The sequence below is a fragment of the Antedon bifida genome, chromosome 8, assembly GCF_963402885.1.
Source record: "Antedon bifida chromosome 8, ecAntBifi1.1, whole genome shotgun sequence".
NCBI lineage: Eukaryota > Metazoa > Echinodermata > Crinoidea > Comatulida > Antedonidae > Antedon > Antedon bifida.
The window spans coordinates 19,728,244-19,755,200 of record NC_136233.1 but is presented as its reverse complement, the minus strand read 5'-3'; the positions used below and the strand labels follow the sequence as shown (position 1 = coordinate 19,755,200).

Here is a 26,957-nt window from a genome sequence, read left to right as displayed (position 1 = left end):
CATACGAACACGTTGATTTAGACCATTTGCGCGCGTTTTAGTTGCAAAAGTGACAAAATTTTGTCAAAATTATGCCTATTTTGAATCTATTATAGCTCCTCAGGATCAACCGTTACCCCCAATTTTTTTTAATTAATATAGAAGCAGATATGTTGTAGATATGAATTCATGCAGAACCTTTACCACTCGGATGTTATGACGTCATCGTATGGCCACACGAATGTAAAATATAGGATTTTTTACTCTTTCGTTATTGCTCATCACATTCAACAAAGCGCATCTCGCTTATACGTATTCCATTTCTCTCCCGAAATTTTAAAATTGTCTACGTCAATCAACTATCTTTTGCATGAATTAAAAATATTTTAATTTTTATAACGTCATCATGTCTAAAAACGTAAATAACGGTGGTCACTTATTTTCATCTTTACAGTAAAGTTCAATCTGTTATAGCTCGTCAGAATAAAAAGTGATAATCATGATTAAAACGTTTTCTGGAAGCTATTGGATTGTAGATACAAATTGATGTGAATATTTTGCCAATCAGATGCTGTGACGTCATCATATGGCCAGTTGAATTCAAAAAGTCATATTTTCATCTCTTGCGTAAAAGTTCATTGCGTTTAAACGAGAGCGCTTCTCACTTTTTCGTGCCCAAAATTCTTCAAATTTGTTTTAATTTAATTATTTAGATAATTATCTTCTAAAATTGTTATCTTTATATGTCAATTTGATGATGTCATCGTGTTAATAATTGGATTTAAAAGATGGGTCTCGTAATTTCGTCTATGCTACACTGTATATAACATATACAGTTTATTCTGTAAAATACTGTAATGGTGTATGCTACATAATAGGTACAATTCAGCACTGTAAACATATTTATTTCATGTCATAGGATGGCATAATAATTGTCGAGGTTCATATAGTTAAGTATGTGCATGTTGCGTTTGCGCGGATAACCCGAACTCGTCAAAGTGACGAGTTCAAATCTAGTTGGTTATCCGCAACTTAGTTGCGGATAACCCATGTGATTGTAAATATCTTTTTTTTCATCTTCATCTTCTTTGTTATTAGTTATCCGCATTCAGCGGATAACTCCTTGTAACTGTCCTGTTTCATCATCTTTTTTTTTTTTTTTTTTTTTCTGTATTATTCTTTCTTTCTGTCATTTTTGTGCAGAGCGTATCTCTAAAACGTGTAAAGTTAACATTTCATAACTTTGACAACATGTGGGCATTCACGTGAAGTTGTGCACCTGCTATTGTGAATGACGTCAGAGTTGCGCAACATGACTTACGCGCGTTTTAACGAATTTCGCGTATTTAACATAGATCAAAAACCATATAACAATTTAAATTGAAACTTAACAAAAGTTTAAGTAATATCTTGCGCTAACTGACTGTGTAAAAAAAATGGCATGTTTCACACGAAGTTATGCGCGCACGCGCGTTTAAAATTTCAAAACGCGAAAAATCAATTTCTAATCAACTTTCTACGCGTTTCATGTCATTTTGAGCAGGTAACAAATTCCCACGTGCGCGCATTTTTTTACACGCGTCGTGCGTACGTAACGTTGAAAACAATTTTTTTTGCGTGATTTATGTTTTTCAAGCCTTTTCTAGTAATTTTACCAACTTTTAAATGATTTCGACTTAAAATTACGTCATACGGGCACGTCGAATAGGATAATTTACGTGCGTTTTTTATGAAAAAGTTCAAAAATTTGTCAAAATTTGTCAAAATTATGCCTTTTTTTAAACAGTCGTAATTTCTAAACTGGACGGTCAACTTTTTGTGGATGACATATTCTTGAAGTTGATGAGTTGTAGATATCGGATCATGTATTAATATGGCTAACCGGACATTGTGACGTCATTGTATGGCCACGCGAATATAAAATTTAGGATTTTTGTACCTTTCGTAATAGCTCATCACATTTAATAGAGCGCATCTCTACTTATCCGTTTTCAATTTTCACCCCGATTTTGAAATTGTCTAGGTCAATCAACTATCCTTCGCATGAATTAAAAATATTTTATTTTTTATGACGTCATCATGCCTAAAAATTTAAATTACGTGTGGCATAAATTTTATCTTTACAGTAAATTTTAATCTGTTATAGCTCGTAAGAATAAAATTTAATAATCACGATTAAAACGTTTTCTGGAAGCTATTGTATTGTAGATACGAAATCATGTGAAAATGTTGCCAATCAGATATTGTGACGTCATCATATGGCCAGTTAAATAAAAAATGTCGTATTTTCATATTTTGCGTCATAGTTCATCACATTTAAAAGAACGCGCATCTATATTTTACGTATCCAAATTTCTTCTTCACGTTAACATGTTGTTGCTGAGATAATATCCTTCCGAAATTGCTATCTTAGTTTTTCATTTTGATACCGTCGCCATGTTAAAAATTGGAATAAATGGCGGGTCCCGTAATTTCACCTATTCTACACTGTATGTAATATATGTATAAAGATTTTACTGGTTATACTGACTGTAACGGAATGGTATAGCCCAAATCATTTATTTCCTACCTATTTCTATAATGTAGCAGGCCAAATAAGACGTATGACGTGCACGTGGCGTTTGTCGTGGTGCGGATAACTAACTCGTCAAAGTGACGAGTTTCATGTCTAGTTCTTCTTTCTTTCCCGGATTTTTGTGCGTCGCATATCCCCTATTGCTTGTGAATATATCTTTTGTATAACTTTGTCATTATATGGACATTTACCTGAAGTTGTGCACCTCCATATTTTTGATGACGTTAGAGTCGCGCAGCGTAAGTTACGCGCAATTTTATGAATTTCAATGATAGGTCATAGATTATAAACCAAAAGTCATTTTGTATTGACACTTGGTAAAAATTTAAGTCATATCAAGGGCAAACTTTCTATGGATTAAAAATGACATGTTTCACAAGAAGTTACGCGCGCACGCGCATTTAAAATTTAAAAATGCGCAAAATTAATTTCTAATCAACTTTCTACGCTGATCATGACATTTTGAGCATGTCAAAAATTCCCACGCGCGCGAAAAAATTTACGCGTAAGGTGCGCACGGAGCATGAAAATCATGTGTTTTTTTCTTGAATTATGATTTTACAGCCTTTCTTAGTCATTTTAAAAAAGATTTACATCATTTCAAATTAAAATGACGTCATACGAACACGTTGATTTAGACCATTTGCGCGCGTTTTAGTTGCAAAAGTGACAACATTTTGTCAAAATTATGCTTATTTTGAATCTATTATAGCTCCTCAGGATCAACCGTTACCCCCAATTTTTTTAATTTAATATAGAAGCAGATATGTTGTAGATATGAATTCATGCAGAATCTTTACCCCTCGGATGTTATGACGTCATCGTATGGCCAAACGAATGTAAAATTTTGGATTTTTGACTGTTTCGTTATTGCTCATTACATTAAATAGAGCGCATCTCGCTTATACGTATTCCATTTCCTCATATATTTTAATACTGTCTAGGTCAATCAACTATCTTTCGCATGAGTTAAAAATATTTTAATTTTTATGACGTCATCATGTCTAAAAATGTAAATAACGTGGGTCAACTATTTTCATCTTTACAGTAAATTTCAATCTGTTATAACTCGTCAGAATAAAAAGTGATAATCATGATTAAAACGTTTTCTGGAAGCTATTGGATTGTAGATACAAATTCATGTGAATATTTTGCCAATCAGATGTTGTGACGTCATCATATGGCCAGTTGAATTCAAAAAGTCATATTTTCATCTCTTGCGTAAAAGTTCATTGCATTTAAACGAGAGCGCATCTCACTTTTACGTGCTCAAAATTCTTCAAATTTGTATTAATGTAATTATTTAGATAATTATCTTCAAAAATTGTTATCTTTATATGTCAATTTGATGACGTCATCTTGTTAATAATTGGATTTAAAAGATGGGTCTCGTAATTTCGTCTATGCTGCACTGTATATAACATACAATGTATTCTGTAAATACTGTAATATGCTGTATGCTACAAAATAGGTACAATTCAGCACTGTAAACATATTTAATTATGTCATAGGATGGCATAATAATTGTCGGCGTTCATATATTTTAAACGTATGTGCATGTTGCGTTTGCGCGGATAACCCGAACTCGTCAAAGTGACGAGTTCAAATCTAGTTGGTTATCCGCAACTTAGTTGCAGGATAACCCATGTGATTGTAAATATCTTTTTTTTCATCTTCTTTGTTATTCTTCTTTCTTTCCCGGATTTTTGTGCGTCGCATATCCCCTATTGCTTGTGAATATATCTTTTGTATAACTTTGTCATTATATGGACATTTACCTGAAGTTGTGCACCTCCATATTTTAAATGACGTCAGAGTTGCGCAACGTGACTTACGCGCGATTTTATGAATTTCAATGATTGATCATAGGATAAAAAATAAAAGTCATTTTGTATTGACATTTGGTGAATATTTAAGTCATATCAAAGGCAAACTTTCTATGGATTAAAAATGGCATGTTTTACAAGAAGTTACGCGCGCACGCGCATTTAAAGTTTCAAAATGCGCAAAATTAATTTCTAATCAACTTTCTGCGCTGATCATGACATTTTGAGCATGTCAAAAATTCCCGCGCGCGCGAACAATTCTGCGCGTAAGATGCGCACGGAGCATGAAAATCATGTTTTTTCTCTTGAATTGTGATTTTCCAGCCTTTCCTAGTCATTTTCAAAAAGATTGACATAATTTCAAATTAAAATGACGTCATACGAACACGTTGATTTAGACCATTTGCACGTGTTTTTGTTTAAAAAGTTACAAAATATTGTCAAAATAATGCCTATTTTGAATCTATTATAGCTCTTCAGGATCAAAGGTGACCCCCAATTTTTTTAACTTATTATGCAAGAAGATAAATTGTAGAAATGATTTCATGCAGAAATTTTACCTCTCGGATGTTATGACGTCATCGTATGGCCACACGCATGTAAAATATAGGATTTTTGTCTCTTTCGTTATTGCTCATCACATTCAACAGAGCGCATCTCGCTTATACGTATTCCATTTCCCCCGAGATTTTATTATTGTCTACGTCAATCAACTATCTTTCGCATGAGTTAAAATATTTTAATTTTTATGACGTCATCATGTCTAAAAATGTAAATAACGTAGGGCACTTATTTTTATCATTACAGTAAATTTTAATCTGTTATAGCTCGTCAGAACAAAAAGTGATAATCATGATTAAAACGTTTTCTGGAAGCTATTGGATTGTAGTTACGAATTCATGTGAATATTTTGCCAATTAGATGTTGTGACGTCATCATATGGCCAGTTTAATTCAAAAAGTCATATTTTCATCTCTTGCGTAAAAGTTTATTGCATTTAAACGAGAGCGCATCTCACTTTTACGTGCCCAAAATTCTTCAAATTTGTATTAATGTAATTATTTAGATAATTAGCTTCTAAAATAGTTATGTTTATATGTCAATTTGATGACATCATCGTGTTAATAATTGGATTTAAAAGATGGGTCTCGTAATTTCGTCTATGCTACACTGTATATAACATATACAGTGTATTCTGTATATACTGTAATATGCTGTATGCTACAAAATAGGTACAATTCAGCACTGTAAACATATTTATTTCATGTCATAGGATGGCATAATAATTGTTGAGGTTCATAGTTTAAAGTATGTGCATGTTGCATTTGCGCGGATAACCCGAACTCGTCAAAGTGACGAGTTCAAATCTAGTTGGTTATCCGCAACTTAGAAGTTGCGGATAACCCTTGTGATTGTAAAAATCATTTTCATCTTTATTCTTCTTTCTTTCCCGGATTTTTGTGAGCAGCATATCCCCTATTTCTTGTAAATATATCTTTTGTATAACTTTGTCATTATATGGACATTTACCTGAAGTTGTGCACCTCCATATTTTGAATGACGTCAGAGTTGCGCAAAGTGACTTACGCGCGATTTTATGAATTTCAATGATTGATCATAGGATAAAAAATAAAAGTCATTTTGTTTTGACACTTAGTGAAAATTTAAGTCATATCAAGGGCAAACTTTCTATGGATTAAAAATGACATGTTTCACAAGAAGTTACGCGTGCACGCGCATTTAAAATTTTAAAATGCGCAAAATTAATTTCTAATCAACTTTCTACGCTGATCATGACAATTTAAACATGTCAAAAATTCCCACGCGCGCGAAAAAAATTACGCGTAAGGTGCGCACGGAGCATGAAAATCATGTGTTTTTTTCTTGAATTATGATTTTACAGCCTTTCTTAGTCATTTTAAAAAAGATTTACATCATTTCAAATTAAAATGACGTCATACGAACACGTTGATTTAGACAATTTGCGCGCGTTTTAGTTGCAAAAGTGACAACATATTGTCAAAATTAAGCCTATTTTTAATCTATTATAGCTCCTCAGGATCATCCACGACCCCCAATTTTTTTAATTTAATATGTAAGCAGATATGTTGTAGATATGAATTCATGCAGAACCTTTACCACTCGGGTGTTATGACGTCATCGTATGGCCACACGAATGTAAAATATAGGATTTTTTACTCTTTCGTTATTGCTCATCATATTAAATAGAGCGCATCTCACTTTTACGTGCCCAAAATTCTTCAAATTTGATTTAATGTAATTATTTAGATAATTATCTTCTAAAATTGTTATCTTTATATGTCAATTTGATGACGTCATCGTGTTAATAATTGGATTTAAAAGATGGGTCTCATAATTTTGTCTATGCTACACTGTATATAACATATACAGTTTATTCTGTAAAATACTGTAATATGATGTATGCTACATAATAGGTACAATTCAGCACTGTAAACATATTTATTTCATGTCATAGGATGGCATAATAATTGTTGAGGTTCATACGGTTAAGTATGTGCATGTTGCGTTTGCGCGGATAACCCGAACTCGTCAAAGTGACGAGTTCAAATCTAGTTTTTCTGTATTATTCTTGGATCCTTCCTTCCTTTTTGTGAGTCGCGTTTCTCTAAAATGTGTAAACATAACATTTCATAACTTTGACAACATATGGGCATTTACGTGAAGTTGTGCACCTCCTATTTTTGAATGACGTCATAGTTGCGCAACGTGACTTACGCGCAATTTTATGAATTTCAATGATTGATTATAGATTAAAAACCAAAAGTCATTTAGTATTGACACTTTGACAAAATTTAAGTCATATCAGGGGCAAACTTTCTACGGATTAAAAATGGCATGTTTCACAAGAAGTTACGCGCGCACGTGCATTTAAAATTTCAAAATGCGCAAAATTAATTTCTAATCAACTTTTTATGCGTTTCTTGTCATTTTGAGCATGTCAAAAATTCCCACGGGCGCGCAATTTTTTACGCACGCGGTGCGCACGTAGCGTTAAAAACATATTTTTTTCTCTTGAATTATATTTTTCAAGTCTTTCCTAGTAATTTTGAAAACAATTTAGACCTTTTCCAGTTTAAATAACGCCATACGAACACGTTGAATTAGACAATTCGTGCGCGTTTTTTATGAAAAAGCTTAAAAAATCGTCAAAATTATGTCTTTTTTTAAACAGTCATAGTTTCTAAAGTAAACCGTGAACCGTTTATTTTTATTACAAAATCTAGAAGTTGATGAGTTGTAGATATCGGATCATGCATCGATAAGGCTAAAAAAACATTGTGACGTCATCGTATGGCCACACGAATGTAAAAATTAGGATTTTTGTCTCTTTCGTTATTGCTCATCACATTCAATGGAGCGCATCACGCTTATCTGTATTCCTTTTTCTCCTAAATTTATATATTGTGTAGGTCAATCAACTTTCTTTAGCATGAGATAAAAATATTTTAATTTTTATGACGTCATCATGCCTAAAAATTTTAATTACGTGGGTCATTAATTTCATCTTTACAGTAAATTTTAATCTGTAATAGCTCGTAAGAATAAAATGTGATAATCACGATTAAAACGTTTTCTGGAAGCTATTGGATTGTAGATACGAATTCATGTAAACATTTTGCCAATCGGATGTTGTGACGTCATCATATGGCAGTTGAATAAAAAAAGTCGTATTTTCATATTTTGCGTAATAGTTCATCACATTTAAAAGGGTGCGCATCTATATTTTACGTATTCAAATTTCTTCTACACGTTAATATGTTGTTCCTGAGATAATTTCCTCCAGAAATTGCTATTTAAGTGTTTCATTTTGATACCGTCGCCATGTTAAAAATTGGAATAAATGGCGGGTCCCGTAATTTCACCTATTCTACACTGTATGTAATATGTATACAGATTATACTCTTTGCATGTATATACTATATGACACAAATTGACAGAATTCAGCACTAACAGCATATCATATTCTTCAGTTCTTGTCATAATGCCATAATCTTTATCTGTGTGCAATATTCCAACGTATGACGTGCACGTGGCGTTTGTCGTTGTGCGGATAACTAACTCGTCAAAGTGACGAGTTTCATGTCTAGTTATTATGTTTGTGATGGGGATGGGGATCGACCATGTAACGATGATGCCTGACAGTGGTGTTTAATTAGTTTCGACAAATTAACTCTTGTGATGGATATAATAGGAATGAGAGGCAATAACGGCATGCTGCTTCTCATATGTTATGTTTGTTCTTCAATAAAAACAGGTAGAAACAAAACTAATGTGTATGGGATCGATTTTTTCTTCCGGTGCGACATAATAAATGTATATAAGGGTAGGCCTATGTGCGTTTTTGTACCGTATATCAGGCCTACAGAAAGTAAATAACCACAAACCTAGATCGAAACTCAACAAATAGGTAGAACTTGGTCAACACTATAATAATATGCGTTAGTCCTTCGTAAGAGATGATCGCCAATTGAAAAAATACATGGAATATAATTTGAATATAAGTAATATCTATTTTATATTACACAGAAATGAGAATTGACATGTTTGGGAATACATTGTAATAAAATGTTATGTCGTTACGTTTTGTATTACTGTACTTGGCAATGTCCAGGCTTGGCTTTTCTAGAGTGCTAGACTGTTATTACAGTATTACTAATTAAAACTGTTTTATTTTGTGGTAAATAGATTGAGTGTTGTTCGAGATGCAATAATATAATTTGAGAATTTAGCTTGTAGTTGAAATAGTTGTATTATACGTACTGGAATTAAAAACGTTAGAAAATTCCGCGTCACATAAGGCATGACGACATTTCACTGATACTGGTGGCCAGCGTATGATATTTGTTTTGATACTTTTTACCTTTTTCTGCTGCCTTTGTTTCGGCTTTAGCTTGCTTGTTCTTTGCTGTGCTTAGTGCTTTACGCCTTTATCTCTTCACGCCTTGCTTCAGCTTTCTATATTTCCATTTCAGCTAGTCTTTTGCTGCCAAGTCTGCTAGATCGGCATGAACACTTTGATGCTACTGAGAGTTTGAGACTCAAGCTAATTATCCATAGCACTTTTTATATTGGCTTGGATCGAGTTGGTAATGTAATGGTGAGAGATATTCTCTAAGCGATATTCTGATCATTTTCTTCTATATCTTGGTCATATACGATACCTTTTCTAGTATGCTCCAATCATCAGAATATTCTTTTAATGCAGCTTTAGCTTTGTGTAAGGCAGTTTGCATTTTAAACTAACTGTTTTTTTAGCCAACTGGTTTCCTTCAGTAGCAATAGTATTCGCCAGGATGTCTCTCACTCTGTTAGATTAGATAAGCTTTCACTGTTACTATAGGCTATGAATAAATACCGTGAAAACTATAATAAAACAAAACAATTTTGTCCTTCACTATTAACGAAAATTTAGTTTTTAAACAAAACATGATCATTACTAATGTAGGCATAATAATCCCTTTTCATACAGTACAGTACAAAGAACAGGCCTGAAGTATCATAACGGAGAACATATTATGAGCTAGCCCTCAATAATGCAGTCAATATTTTATTCACAAGTTTTTTTTTTCTTTTGACCACATACGCAGTTAACTTAAAGATGTATTGTCCCTTGAAACACAAAAAATGAAGGTCAAAATATTCTAAATTTAAATTGGCCATATCAAAGTAATATTAGAGTTATTCACTTTAAGTTGAACAATTCTAGCCAAAAACAAGTTTACGTAATTAACATGATTCAAACCATGAGAAAGCATTATGCATGATGCTAATTATGATTGTTTATAACTCGTCACGGTTGAGAAGGTGTTTTCACACAGATCGCGAGGAAGTTTTATGATTATGCATACAGAGTAGCCAAACAAGCGCGTTGCATTATGAGATATATTTTGATTAACAACTTTGACTGGAACAAAAAAAACCGGTCTAAACTTTTGTCATATAATATTCAATCAATTCAGTAATATTAATATACAGAAAATTCTCCAAACTTTATGTAAAAGACTCATTCTAAAAACAATTCTTTCAAATAAAAGTTAGGCATACTACTGGTGTGAAACTATAAAAATATTGATACTTATTGCAAATGTACGTCTATACTATTTTGACAACTTCAAATCATCTATCTATCGGCTTAAAAGAAAGAAACTTACGGATACGAATTCTGGCATTCCACCATTAGGCGAAAACTCAACGTTTAGTACAACTTCATGTTTTTCATCGATAGATTTTAGAGCTTCGACAAAGCAAATACAAAGAATTGCAGAAAATATATTTACTTGTATTCTAGCCATTTTATTGCGTAAAAAATGTTGGAAATGATTTTCCAAGTCGTCATCCGGATTATAAAGGGCAATCAATGACAGGAAAAGCTGCTAGCTGCATGTCATAATTTTGTTCTTCAACGTTCAATACTTCCGAACATGGGCACTCCTTTTCTATCCTCTCTTACGTGGGTAAGCCTTTAATCACAACAAGTTAATTAGTAGAGATATTACCATTTTAATATTATGTCACGGCTGTTCTTTAGGTTAACAAACTTTTAAGCACAGTGCTAATTTTTGTTCGCAACGTGTAGTCCTATTAAACGTTTAAATAAACGTTTAGCGTTTGGCAAAAAGGCCTACATTGCATAACCTGCCATTATGCTACCCGACATTTTCTATCGATGTCATCACCACAGAACGAAGTACGTATATCGAAACTACATACATAATACATAGCTGAGATGCCCAATTGCACTCACGGGAGTAGGTGTAACGAATTGTTTTCCGTCACATCACTACAACTTTCATGTGGACATCCAATTATATATAATGCTACCATTGCCTCTCGTATAAAACCCGTACGATACCTTGCCGGGCAGTAAAATAATTGTTACGTCTAGGCTATAAGAAAACGATTTGCAATTATCGTCCGATTTTAAAAGAACATTGTACTAGTGTAGCCATTATAATATAAATAGTCTAACTTATTTGACATCTTATTCTACCATTGCATGTTTAACTGACCACATCGATTTAAACGGTGTTTAGACAATTTATACGGACCGACAGTTAAAATAGCTTTACAAATAGCTTTCATTCCGATTGCAGTACGCTACCAACTTATCAGATTGGTTGATCAGTTTTTCTACTGTACTTATTCATTTCATTCATTCAATCTTTTATTTCGGAAACTCTGGTCCATAGAAAGTAAATTACATATAAATGAAATAAATAAAATAAACAAAATTACTACTACTCATCTCAGGATGGCATTCCATCTGGAGAGCATCTTCGACTTAACTAAGACGTTGCTTATAATCGTTGAGATTAAAATATTTTTGCTTGCATTAAGTCTACACATCAGGCCATATATTGATATTCTTAACAATTCATAAAAAGAGGGAATTCTACATTCCGTAAACATGAGGCTGGCACTGCAATGTCGAGGCCTTTGCAACAACATTCTTAAACCATTATTGTAGCATACCTGGAGAGATCGCAAGGTACCTTGATTATAGTTGCACCATAATGTAGCACAATACATATTTACACAATATGTTCTAAATAAAACACATTTCACATTGATAGAACACATACTAAATTTTCTGACCAAGGAGTTGGCTCGGATACACAAAGATCTGTATTGCCGCTTTATATCAAACTCATCACATAAATCCAAGGATATAACATGACCAAGATATGTGGTTGAGTCAACATATTCTAAGCTTTTGCCATTAATGGTAATAATAGGTTTCAATTGAATCCTCCGTGACTTAGGACAGATTATCATACAAGATGATTTCTTAGCATTGTAAACAATATCATTTTTGGCCGCAAAGCATTCAGAAATTTTAATTAGATGTTGCAACCCTGATGCAGAAGGTGATATAAGCACCATGTCATATGCATACGATAGGTTGTTAAATTTAATATTATTTAACTCACACCCTTTTTTGCTGTTGCTAATCATTTATATACATATTATACAGATGGGGAGACATCACTCCTCCCTGTCTAACACCATTTGATACATGAAAGGGCTCCGAAAAGGATTTGCCCCATTTAACAATGAAACACTGAATATTATACCAAGGTTTTAGTACAATTGGACATGGCGTATCATTAATAATTAATTTCTTAAAAAGTGACCAATGGTAGAGGTAGCATACATAGACAGGGCTACCATTACGATAGTAGTAATCAACTATTTGTTTAAAAACAAAAATACAAGTTTCTGTACCATGGTTAGATTTAAAGGCAAATTGTCTATCATCAGAAGTTATAGTATCACCAGATAATTCGATAAGAACATGTTCTAAAACCTTAGATATTACACAGGCTAGGGCAATCGGTCTATAATTATCCTTGCTTGTAATGCCGCCTGACTTAGATTTTACGATAGGTACAAGAATGACATCAGTCATACCTCTTGGGACCGTACCGTATTTTAAACAAAGGTTAAAACAAATACTAAGTAGAACTGAGAGTTTTCCACTGGCATAGCGCAAGTGCTCACTGGACAGGCCATCACATCCAGCAGACTTACCCAGAGCTAACTTAGATATATAATCATTAATACTTTATACTTTACAAAAGTTATACAAAATAAAACAAAATATTTCCAAATATTAAAGTGGATTTGAAGTGGTTTATTGACAACAAGCTAAATCTGAAACTTAATCAAAGTGTACATGCATTAACTAACCATAACCCATTTTCTCTTTACTTAAAACATTTTGTTTACACCATATTTTTTGTATCATCTGTTTACAAATTGTCTACTCGTATTCATATATCTTTACATAATATCCTACCAATACATGTTTGGTTTGTTTTCTTTCATTATCTACAGCTATCTTTACAGTGTACAATCCGTTTACAGACATTGTTTATCAAGTTCGTTTTTATATAAAAATGCTTTTTTTAAAAATTTTATTTAGGCCTATTTCAACTTTATTTATCTATATATAAATTATTGTTAATTCTGACATAGGCGAGCTCAATGGAAAAACTTCGGTATAAATCTCCGCCTTGGATACCTACCTTATCTATCTTAGATGTACCGTACCACGAAACGTAGATTTGATAACATTAGTTTTCAGTACTACGCTATTGTTCCATATTTCTATCTTAGGAAGATATTATAAAGGGTTTTATAACAACATTTTTGATTTCATCAGTATATTTTCAATTCAATTTCAATTGTACGCGGGTCGAAGTAATTTCCGCGTTCAGGATAAGTTTACATGTTCACTTTGCAACTTCCTGATTTCAACTAAGTTGGCCGTTAGTTTTGTTTATTTTCTGATCGGACCGCGCGTGTGAAGGTTCGGTAGTTAAAAAATAAAAATTATACTGCAAATTAATAAAGATCAAATTAATATACGCCATAAAGCATCGGAATATATTGTGGGGAATAGTATTATAAAATTACATAGGGAGATCTGATGATCTGTGTAAATTAAATAATGTATTATTTATTAGAATGACATTTATTTTAATAAACGCCTCCCCAATAAAACATCACTTTGAATAATAATCGCCCCCCCCCCCCCCCCCCACAAAAAACCCAACTATCTAATAAACGCCCATCCACATTTATACACACAATATTGTAATATATTTATAGTAACATAATGATACTATTTGTAGTAGAATTCATCGCACTGTTATCTACAATTTACCAAGCATAAACAACTTGATTGATTTAAACCCTAAAACTGATCGCTTAAAGACATTAAGAAACGCAAATAAGATATATATTCCACACAGTAGACTAGAAATTAATAAAAGATCAATTTTTATTGAAGGACCAACATACTGGAATAAACTCCAGTCTACCCTAGAACAAAATCACATGACCTCACTCCCTATGCTAAAGTACAATATTAAAAAGATGATATTTGAAACATATTGCTAGCTACTATTGCTACTGCAAAATTGGGGTTGTAAACATTTAGCTTAATATCACTTTGTTGTGTTTGTGTTTTTTTTTTTTTGTTTTTTTTTTGTTTTTTTTTTCTTTTTCTGTCTCAAACTGTCATTTTTTGTTAATGTAATGCGTCCGTATAATATGTTTTATGTTTATGCTTAGGACTACAAAGACAAGCCACTTTGGCTTCTGTGTATCTTAACCCATAAACTTTGTAAAATATTGAATATTGAATAAATGTTGTTGTATTACTAAAAAAAAAAAAAGCATTTGACATTTATTTTAATAAACGCCTCCACAATAAAACATCACTTTGAATAATAATCGCCCCCCGCAAACCCAACTATCTAATAAACGCCCATCCACATTTATACACACAATATTGTATTATATATATTTATAGTAACACAATAATACTATTTGTAGTAGAATTCATCGCACTGTTATCTACAATTTACCAAGCATTTGTTATTCTTTTTTTACCACTTTTCCTGTTTATACGAAGAAAACAACAATAGATAAATATGCACATTTGGTTACTACGTAATTGTTAACTTAACTATGAAAATAAGTGTCGTTCATTATCGTCGTCCTAGTATAAACATGCCTTTAACCAGAAGGCTCTTTTAATGCTCTAAGTTTAGCACAACTTATAGTTAAATTCGCCCCAGGATAGACGTGGAAAGTTTGCAAGCAAATTCTCAACAAACGTATTCAAGCTCCTACCCCGAAAATCTTTCTAATATTAGCTATTTGTCAATACTCCAAGATGATACTGCAGTGACGTTCCGGCAAGAATTTAGAGTTGCTTGGCAAACAAATTAAATACAAATTATTTATAACATAGATGATATCTATATTACACAAAATATAAGGGTTTCTTTGATTCATTGTGATTAGTAATACTGTATACAATGTGTACAGTATTGAAGTAAAGTATAGTTAACAGCGCAAATCATGATTTCTGAATATATATTTTAAGAGCTTCTACAAAATGTAAAAACAATTATTATTATTGTTATATGTATTCTATTCAAAAGTTTGTATAAGATGTAATACTAGCATACATAATCTTCACGCACCACATTCATTGAATAATTTAAACAATACGTCGTCATATTTGTAATATATTATATCACCCAGAAAACATTGTCGCCAAAACAATATTTAACTTTATGGCGTGATTTAAATTAATCATTTTGAATGATGGTGAACAATGCTGCAGTACAATGTAGTCTCTTCTGTGTGTATTATGTCATCTTTTGAACTCCTGGAGTAACGTGCATGCCGTGTAAAATCCAAGTCGGCATAATGCAAGCCTTCTACATTCTGAAACATATTATTCAAAACGTTAGACACAAATTGCAAACATATTCTTTTCAAACTCAAACAAAATGTAAGCAGGTGAAATATTAGTTTTGGTTCAAGATTCAGATTACTTTTTTTATATATAAAATGTAAAACAAACATAACCTAAAATAACATCAGTTTTTAGTCTTTACCCAAAACAACTGCAAATGAATTCATTAATAAATTATTCCGCAATTTTGGTCCATTAAAAAAAGTTTTTAAAAAATTGAGATTTTTGAAGTTAATGAAAGTTTCTTAATAGGTTTTGAAAGAAAGATATTAATGTGAAAATAAAATATGGTACTGTAATTCAACATAGATTTAGAATTAAATAAAAATTATTGAAAATGTTCATCTGGTTTTAAAGATGTATTGTCCCTTTGACTAATTCCAAAAAAATAAAAAATAACAGATTTCGAAAAAAGGTGGGTCATTTTGAAGTATCATAATAGTTATTAACTATCACCAAAAATTTGTCGAAAAAAAAAATCATTTAACTGAAATACAGACGTTTTTTTGTTAAAAAAATAACTTTGACTTCCAGTCAAAGTTTTCGATCAAAACATATCCCATAATGAAACGCGCTTGTTTGGCTACTCTCTGTATGCATAATCATAAAACTTCCTCACGATCTGTGTGAAAATACCTTCTCAACCGTGACGAGTTGTAAACAATCCTAATTAGCATATGCATAATGCGTACTCATGGTTTGAAATCTTTGTTTACTTTCGCTCGCGACGATTTTCCAGACGAAATGTAATCCAACTAATTTACCTGTTAATTACGTAAACTTGTTGCTTTTGGCTCGAATTTTCGACTTAAAGTGAATAACTTTAATATTACTTTGATATGGCCAATTTAAATTTAGAATATTTTGACCTTCATTTTTTTGTGTTTCAAGGGACAATACATCTTTAAGATACATTATTTTAAACTTCTATTTTGACAAACCAAAATTAGTAACTATATTGTTAAGCAAAATGCTCACCGTTAGGTGGCGTTCGCCTAACAATAGGGTTGTATACGTGACTCAGGAAATAGTCGCACTCTGAAGAAAGTGCTCGTGAAATGATCACTGAAACTGTCAGGTCAGTTTCTTAATTTTGGTTTGTCAAAATACAATTTTAAAATAAATTAAATAAACATTGTCTCTGGCAAGTGTAATGTGATATCTTGTCCTGGTAATGGCTTACGATGTTCATAATAAGAATCAGCAATGGATCATAGATGTGACATTTTCTGGCAACAAGGTGTTGTGAGTGACAAAGAGGATCAAGATGATGAAATTAAAATTTAAGACTTTAGATTTTAGCTCAAAACCTTATAGACTGGGAAATAAATGCTTTTAATATTGTAATGAAGTTGCTTAAAAAACTAAATGCAAAACTGCAGTTTAAAATTAGCATTATTAAATAATAATAATAATAATTTATTTTATAGCCACAATTTTGAAAGAGTGGCACACTTCTTGAATGAAGGTGCGTCCAGAGTAAGTAAAATAAAAGTTAGGCATATTTACAGCACAAGGAAATTTAAACTAAATTATGAAAAATATATAAAAAAAAATATCAGTAACAAAAGTAATACTTTTGAAACAATGGTATTGTATACAATGTACTCTTGCGTAGATAAAACCCCACAATGTAACGTTTGAAGCAATTCAAAATAGTTAATCTTATTATTAGGCCTAATATTATTCAAATTTGTGTGCAAATTTGATCAAGTCAAGTCAGCCCTAAACTGTCTCGGTCAAAGTCAAGTCGGCCTCAAGTCAAGTCGGCCTCAAGTCAACTCGGCCAAAAACTAATCGGTCAACTCGGCCCCATAGTATGGAATGCAAAAAGTGCTGTCTATTATTATTTAATATTATTATGATTATTGAACAATTTGCGCAATTTGAAATCTAATTAAACGTAATAAATAAAGGAAAGTTAGTGAAATCATTCTTATTTCTGTTGCTAAACGTATTATTGTCTAAATATTAATATTCATTAAAAAGTCAGAATTATTCATAGGTAAAAAAATGTGAATATTATTTTATCAATCCCCTTCCTTTGCACTTTTTGTGTTCCATACTTTAACAGGGCTGAGTTGACGTGAGGCCGAGTTGACATGAGGCCGAGTTGACTTGGGCCCGACTTGACTTTGGCCGAGACAGTTTAGGGCCGACTTGGATCGAATTAACTACCAGTACTGCATCAATGTAGTTGTTGTTTACTGTAACTCCAACTGAGAGTTGGAGTTACAGTAAACAACAATATAAAGAAAATTTAATTTATTTAGAAATTGCAAAAACTAATAAAATAATCTACCAAGAAAGCTATATTTTGGTACTAACATTGTAAATGTTTAGGTCTAAATAGTAAAAAAAAACATTGCCTGAAATGAATTGATTTATCATTTTTTCCAGCTTACATTTTTGTAATGAAATGAACTAAAAAAGGTAATAGAAATTCAATATTAAATCAAAATGAGAGTAGATTACAGTTCTCCTTTCTGTATGAAGTGTAAAAAAACTAATAAATGACACTACGATCCGTCCAATCATTTAGTTTGGAAATTAAATTTAACTGAAACTTCTATTAACAAGGAAATGCAACTTTGTTTAGATTGTTAGCTGCATTGTTTTAAAAAGTTTGAAAGGTTTAGCTTGTTTTATGGGCTTATTTATTGTACTTACAAGGCTTGTCTGTGGATAATGTTCAACTTTGCTTAAATGTCTTTCATGGTAGTTGCTTTTAGTCATTGCAAAATTATCTTCACTTTGTTGTCCATTTTTATCTATTTCGGTCTTATGGAAGGAGCCTTTACTATATGGTTTAAGCATAGTCTACATTATATAACACCTAAATATATTCCCGTCATTTGATTGGACAATTGTGGGTAGTGGGTGTGCAATAGTACGCACTATTAAACGAACGTTTAATAGTACTTTTACAACATTTTTGTGTACGAAAAAAAAAACGTTTCGCAGATGGAAAAAAAATTGTGTACAAATTACTGTGAAATACAACAGTGCCACCTGTTGTATTGCTTCTTTTTTGTTTGTAAACACCACCGCGATATGCAGTAGCAGCAGATTTTTGTGTACGATTTGGAGATATATATGTACTAATTTAATTCAAAAAGGCATTTAAATTAGCTTTAGATCGTTTTTAGGATTTTGATTAATTAATTAGAACATCTCTACAAGACGTGGAATCATTAGAAAAAACATAATTAGCCTGGATTAATTCCAGTTGCCTGTCGCAGTTTCGTATTGCTGTCTTTCAGGCTAGTAGGATATGCCTAGTAGGCCCTGTCAGTTAGTGTTAGGGGTATAGCCGTTTTAGCCTTGCTAGGCCTATGAATAATAATATATAATATAATTATTAAAAACCAAATGTTACTGTTAATCAATGTGAATCAAATGTAGGCCTTGGCTAGGCGTACCTTTCATTTGATTCAAATCTATTTAGATGTTATATAAAACAAATAATGAATGTTTTATATTCGTGTAATGGTGCAAAATAATGGCATTTGATGAATGATGAAAGGTTAAAATATCAACTCGGCTGTCGCCTCGTTGATATATAACCTTTTATCATTCACCTCATGCCATTATTTGTACCATTACACTCATAAACATTCATTATTTGTATACTAGCAAACTCCAAGTTTGTTACTGTTGGAGAGAATTGTGGTTAGGGCTGGTGGATGTCCATTTAAGATTAGCCGGAAAACTTTTTTGGATTTAGAGAGATCCCTGGTACCATACGAATGATTTTGTTTGTATTTGTATGGTATCAAAATAAATAAAATCAAAGCCATGTTATCTTCAGATGGAGAACCTCAAGTAGCACAACAAAACAACAACAAAAGTTAGCTAGTGTAGACAATGCTTAGGTCATTTGAATTACTTATAATTAGCAACTTTAAATTATTTTGTAACCTGTACAGGTCTAAGAAATGTTGTTTCATCCACTACATTACCCACTAATGTAAATCAATAAACATCTAAAAGTAACCAAATCACATTAACAAAAATCAAACACTTTTTAATCAAGTTTGGTATGTTGGTTCAGCAGGATTTTTACATTAAAAAAAAATTAAACTGAACCAACGTTAATACCATTACACAATTCAGTAGCTTTTATGTTGGTTTGGTGGGGTTTGCTATGTTTTTTTTTTAGGTTCAGCAATTATTTTTAACCACAAAATGATGTTTTCCCCCTAAAATCAGTAAGTAGTTAACAACAAAAATGTATTCTTTTTTGGACAAGTGTGTAGAAAACTACTCGATTCAGTAACTTTTATGTTGGATTTATGGGGTTTGCTATGTTTTTTGGAGGTTTACGTTGCTTAGCAATAACCTGCCATAAATTATGGTTAATTCTGACATAGACGAGCTTATCTATCTCAGATGTACCGCGAAACGTAGATTTAAGTGATAACATTAGTTTCCACTATTACGATATTGTTCCATATTTCTATCTTAGGAAGATATTATAAAGGGTTTTATAACAAAATTTCTGATCTCATCGGTAGATTTTTTAACTCTACGCGCGGTAGAAGTAATTTCCGGGTTCACGGTAAGGTGTGTCAATCACCTTGCAACTTCCTGCATGTTTGGTTTCAACTAAGTTGGCCGTTGGTGGCGATAGCCATTTTATTTTTAGTTCTATTTTCGGACCGTGCGTGTGAAGGTACAGTAGTACATTAATAAAGATCAAATTAAATATATTCATAAAACATAGGAGTATATTTATGGGGAATAAGTATATAAAATTACGTTGGGAGAACTGATGATAAGAGCTTTTGTTCGAAATCGAGTGAAACCCCGATATAGCCGAGTTGTTGAGTAAGCTGCCAGGACTTTATGTATACTGTGCGCTATATGTGTCCCATTATGTTGCTAGCTGTCTAAAACGTCTTCCTTCTTAGGCCAAAACGACTCACTGTGTCGCAAAATAATGCATTAATTATACCAATTAGGATGGTATTTATTTGAATAAACAACTCCCCAATAAAACATCAATTCAAACTAGAATTTAATTCGTCACTTTGACGAATTATAGGTGATCATTTTTATCATTTTACCGAAATAATTTTTTTGCACGTACGTTAACATACGATCAGAAAATGTTGATGTATGCCATCCTATTATACGCTTTAGTGCTGAGTTGTGCCTATTATATGCCATATACAATATGTACAGTATATAATGTATCTATATACAGTGTAGCATAGGTGAAATTACGGGACACACATCATGTTCTAATTTTTTGGTATGATGGAATTATCAAAATAAACTTGAAGATGACAATTTTGAAAGATAATGAATTGAGCAAATAAATATAAGAATTGGAAGAGAATTTGGCACGTAGAAGCGCTGTGCGCGCTCATTGAAATTTGTATAACTTTGACGAAAAAGATGAAAAAACTACTTTTTAACTTCAACTGGCCATATGTTAACGTCACAACATCCGCATGATGACGTCATCAAAATAAAAATAGTGGCAGGTCATGAGAAAGTCAATTAATTGAGCAATCACATACTAAAATTTGAGCGAAAATCAGGCACAAATTATTAGAGATGCGTTCTATTGAATGTGATAAAATATGACAAAAGAGAAAAAAAACTTAATTTTAAATTCAAGTGGCCATTTGATGACGTCACAACATTTTGTACGTCAAATGTGTACATGAATTCATATCTACAACTCAATGGCTTCCTGAATAAGTTAAAAAAATTGGGGGTCATCTTGCATTCTGAAGAGTTATTTTCATTTTAAAAATGCCTTATTTTTCACCATTTTCAGCACTTTGATGCAATTAATTTGCGTATTTTGTCATTTTTAACGTGCTCGTATAGCGTTATCTTAGGTCGGAATGGACTCAAAATCGGTGAATGTACTAAGAATTGTGAGTAGATTGTGATTTATACATCAAATTTTATTTTTTACGCTTTCTAAGAATCGCGTGCGCAAAAACGCGTTTTTGGCCTAATTCATGCTCTAAATTGATCAAAATTTAATTTTGAGCGTTCTAAATTTTTAACGCGCGATTTTACGTGCATGACCTTGAAACGCGCAACTTTTTATTTGCTAATATTTTTACCCTTGACCTGAAGTTTACGTGTAGTGAATTTCATTAATATGTGATAATGAATTATGGAGATATGATTGATAATGTGATTTCACAAAATTGCGTATAAATGACGTCACGGATGAGTGATCACGCTGGAAAGCTTATTAGGATTAAGTTATATTATTTGAAAGATATTCTGAAATTTTTGTAATCATTGACATTAAACTTTTTGAGATAATTGTTACACAAAATAGTGTACAGAAACAATAAAAAGAAAAATAAAGATTTGATACAATAACAATAGGTGATCATTTTATTCTAAATGATCACCTAATAATTATCGCCGACCACCTCCAACCCGCCCCCACCCCCTCCTAACCTCTATCTACTAGAGGATTTTATTTGTAAATGTAAATAAACGTATCGCTTGAATAAGCGCCTCCCTCAAATTAACTCCGCCTCCCCACATCCACACTATAAGGGCCCCACCAAACAATAAACACTATACGTAAAACGTTTTTAGTCGTCTAAGACACTGTGAAACAGGTTCGTGAGTAGGTTTATTTTTACGAATATCAATCATTTCAATAATGGTAACCGACCGACAACGTCCATGCTAGAATGTCCTTCTAAAACCTTTTTACCCGAGTCATTATCATTCCGAGAACCATCGTCTACACTTCCTAGAAGGAGGGGGGAGGGGGGGGGGGGCGAGCGAGCGAAGAGAGCTCACCCTCTAGTATTATAAATTGTAATTGTATGTTGTATGTAATTGAGAGTTATGTTAATTTTAATGTTAAATTTTATTATTATGTTTATCCAATTCTACAGCTCACTATGTCGGTTGGTTGGTTGGTAAACACTAACTTGAGCACGCGACTGCAGCCATGTATATGGCCTTGTTACTATTTTTATAAATTGTAACGATTTTTAAATTATACTAAGTGACAAAATGTACTAACTGTATTCACTAAATATATCTGTTTTAAACATGTACACAAATACTTACAGAGCGTCACTACTTGTTTTGTTTTCCTCGCTACCATTTGAGCTCCTAAACAAAATTATAGTAAATATAAGTAAATCTAAACATACAAAAGCTACATAAAACTTAAAATGTGCATTTTAAAGTGTTAAAAATCCTCTTTTGGTATCTATAACCACTAAAGCCTCATGGAAGGACAGGAAAATCAAAGAATCAATAAAATTAAGAAAATACTATAACAGAGATGATGGTGAACTAGATCTACCCAATACTAAAAGAATGGGATAGATTGGATGAGATTTCACAATAGCGTCTCACTCATGATTACACTGCATTGAGCAACCAACAACCACCAGTAACAAATATATATTGGATCCTTAAAATGTTTTATCAACAGCCTACATCGTAGAGACAAAGTACTATTATGAGAATACTTACGAACTTTCCACACTTGATAATCTTCCTCCAGTGACATTTAAGCTATCAAAAAATAATAATTGTGAACTATTAAAAATATACAAAGTATATGAATTGTAAATCATACAATGTGTATCTAATTTTAAAATGTCAGAAAACATTAATTAAGAAGTAAATCTAAAAATTGACAAATGCTTTATGGCAATTGGAAGTTGTTTTAGGATTTCAACCCCAATAGTTGGGAAGCCAGAAGAGGTTTACAGTCCTGCACCCTCTAGCAAACTATATTCGTTTATATTATTATTTAAGTTTTTTGGCTTCCTTTTATCAATACAAATCAATTTTTTGCTGTTGGCTGAAAACAAATTAGGATGGTTGGTCAGTACAGAGATGTATCAAATCAGACGCGATGAAATGCGTCACTCTCGGGTATTCACAATGTCGTGCATGTTGCACCATTGTAAATACTCATACTCATACTCAAGTGCGCCACTAACTCACTCTGACTTGTGCTTTATTTATATACTACTGTTGTAGGCCTACTGAAGTTCTATGTGTTTCCAAAAGGAAATAAAGTATGGATGAGAATGTCAATTACAAACCTTTAAAAAATATTAAATGCATACTTACGAACAGTCCTTTTTCCCAGTTTCATCCATCTCAGTTGAGCATGCATGTGCATGTTTTGGACTATCAGAAAATAGTAAAGAAGAAGTTAATCTAAACATTTACAAAGGGTTTATGGTAATTGGAAGTTGTTTTGTTGGGAGCATAGACAAGAATTCACCCCCAGAGTTTTTAACCCTTTTAATAATTATAAACAAAATGTGTTTTCTACACTTGGTTAATGCCAATGTAGCCTATAATTATCATTTTCCCGGCACACTAATTACAACATGAACACTCTTTATATTATTTTTATTTTGTCTTTGATCAATTTTGCCGGCCAAATTGTCTCCAACCGGTATTAAAAATGGTGTAAGAAATTATACACAAAACAGTAGTGGTAGGTAAGGTCTAGCTATTAAAAACATAGACCAAGAGCAATAAAATGCTACATTTTGTCAATTGGAGACAAAGTACAATATTATTTTACTTTTTTTTTGTATATAGTATTATCAAAAATTCCGTACTATGCTTAATTTTTAAAACTTGATTTTTATTAATAGGAGAATAATGAAAGTTATTGTAACATAAATGAATTGTATTTTTTTTTAAATAGCCAAGAAATGTACTGTATTATTAATACTTAATTATTAATTAAATTATTTTTTAATTGAAATATGCTATAAAAGAAAAAATTGACAACAAATTATTTATAGACTTTGTTTTTAAGAGACAAGAAAAAGTAGATTTATATTTATTACATTATGAAATTATTTATATTTTGTTCTTAAGAGAAATATATATTGTATATTATTATTAATAAGAAAGTGTTATTATTTTAAGGTATTTTTTAAATTGAAATATGAAAGTGTTCAATAAAAAAAAAAAAGAAAAAAAAAAAGAAATGTACTGTATTTAGTTAGTATAGAGACCATTTGACCATAGAAAAACGATGGTTTCACAAATGAAGGCCTAAACTAATTATCGCAACCACTCCCCTTCTCCCATTAAAAAGTAAATGGCATAAGTTTTCCACAGCTAAAGAGAAAATTTGTAGGTTACAGTTACAGATGATTAGTACTTCCCTGGTACTTACCAAGAAAAACTGTCCTCATGTTCTTGTTGCTTCTGTAACCTATTAAAAAAATTAGAACAGTATTATTTTAATTCAAATAAAAATAATATAACAAACATATTTATAAAAATAAAAATAAAATATAATAGGCATAGTTTTTCTTTACAGTAATAATATTTTTTTTGTCTTTTATGGGCTCGCCCCACTTTTATTTCAGTTTCCTGTACAAATTATTGAAATATATATATATACTAGTTCTCTATGAATATGAAAAAGTAGTATAGATGTTCTCTATAATAAAGGCATATAATATGTATATTCTCTTGTATTAATAAAATTAAAAACAAAGGTCATGTTCTCTATCTTTTCTTGTCAAATGCAAGTGACACGTGTGTATTTGTGATTATTGTTAAAACATGTTTTTTTAGTGACATACTATATTTAAAAAACATATAAATAAAATTTACAATTATTAAAAACATTTACTTATGACCTACATACAGTATATATACAGACATGCTGAATATTGCTATATATATTATGACAATTATCTAAAAACATCAAGAGTTACATTTAAAATCACTTGAAATAAAAAGGGCTACACATTTATATTAAAACGTATACAGCATATTTCACGCTAATGTAAAATACAATTGTAAAGCGTAGTGAGAGAGATCTCCAGCACATATATATTTTATTTATTCAATAGGTCAAATATCTTGTCTTTACTATTTTTCCATTTCTGATCAGCAGTATAAAAGTTATACGAATACTCATTACTGTAATAACACATTGTTAAAAACCAGGTAGTAGTTGAGGCAAATCCTTGAAATTGTGAAAACATTCTAAAACTTGGTACAGTTATTCATTAGGGTATCAAAAATACAAAATGGAAGGGTCGCCCGAAATATGGTCAGGGAAGTGGCCATTTTGGATTTCAAAACAAACCACACTTTATTATTATTATTTTTATTACATTTCTTTACCCCAGATGGCTCAAACAGTTTCAACTATTTTCATTGGGGCTCTGTATGCAACATTATACATTGTTACAAACTCAGACGAGACTTAGTAAATAATGACATCAAACATTGGTTCTCAAATCAACGGGAAAATTGTTCCATATTATATTTGTTTGTTTGTTAATATTTTTGTGTTAACTTAACATGGGCATCCATCATGTCATTTCACCAAATATTGTACTATTTGGTATTGGATATTTGTTTTTATCCTGAATACAGTTTTAATGTCTCCGTATCTTTGCACTTCATCAATATTACAGTGAACTTTGAACAAGTTTTAAAGGGTTCCCAACAATATAAATTATCCTCAAATTAACCCAAAATCATATTGCCATATAGAGGTCAGTGTTTATTCCTTTTACCATTCTCTACCTTTTTTAAAACGAAAAGAGGAAGAAGCTTTTTAACATCTAACATCATTTTATTTATTATGATTTTAGTTAATTATTGCAATATAAATAGTGATAGTGGTAGTATAATAATTAATCAAAGTATACATTTGACACGGATGTTGACGTGTTTTTAAAAACAATTTTGGAACATGACACACACCTGCAAAGCGAAAATCGGATAAATGCTGATATCACGATTATATAAGTTATGACCATAACAAGTTTACTACAATTTGAATGAAGTGTCAAATCAATATCAACATTTGACAACATATACACAGATACTTACAGAGCTTCCAGCCATTTCTCTCTTTCCTCTGTACCATTTGAACTCCTACAAAAATTATAGTAAAATGTAAGTAGCCTAAACTTATCAAGGAAGGACAGAAAATAAAAAAATCCATAACATTAAAAAAATACAAAAATACCATGAACAGAGATGTGATATGATAAAGAATGTCGGTCGGTCGGTAAACACTAAATTAAAATTTGCGCACGCGACTGTAGCCATGTTTTGTTTAGTAGATTAGTTACATGTATATCAGGAATTCAGTATTTTGCCTAATTTTTTAAACTTGATTTTTATTATTAGGAGAACACTGAAAGTTTGTTGTAACATAAAATGAATTGTATTTTTATTTAATAGCCAAGAAATGTACTGTATTTAGTTAGTATAGAGACCATTTGACCATAGACAAACG

General features: G+C 31.7%; 2 protein-coding genes across 2 annotated transcripts in view; both read right to left on the bottom strand.

Moving 5' to 3' along the window:
• LOC144849899 (junctional adhesion molecule B-like) overlaps nt 1-26,957 on the bottom strand; it is an 87,342-nt gene that overhangs the window by 10,075 nt on the left and 50,310 nt on the right. The gene's annotated exons all lie outside the window — the stretch shown is intronic.
• The window catches only part of LOC144849892 (uncharacterized), a 29,437-nt gene continuing 16,671 nt past the window's right edge, over nt 14,192-26,957 (bottom strand). Inside the window, exons 19-24 of the mRNA XM_078706992.1 lie at nt 26,546-26,590; nt 24,864-24,902; nt 23,792-23,851; nt 23,183-23,224; nt 22,769-22,813; nt 14,192-15,669 (exon numbers count right to left, since the gene is read on the bottom strand). Of these exons, the coding sequence (XP_078563118.1) occupies nt 15,663-15,669; nt 22,769-22,813; nt 23,183-23,224; nt 23,792-23,851; nt 24,864-24,902; nt 26,546-26,590 (238 nt within the window). The 3' untranslated portion in view covers nt 14,192-15,662. The remainder of the gene's footprint in view (nt 15,670-22,768; nt 22,814-23,182; nt 23,225-23,791; nt 23,852-24,863; nt 24,903-26,545; nt 26,591-26,957) is intronic.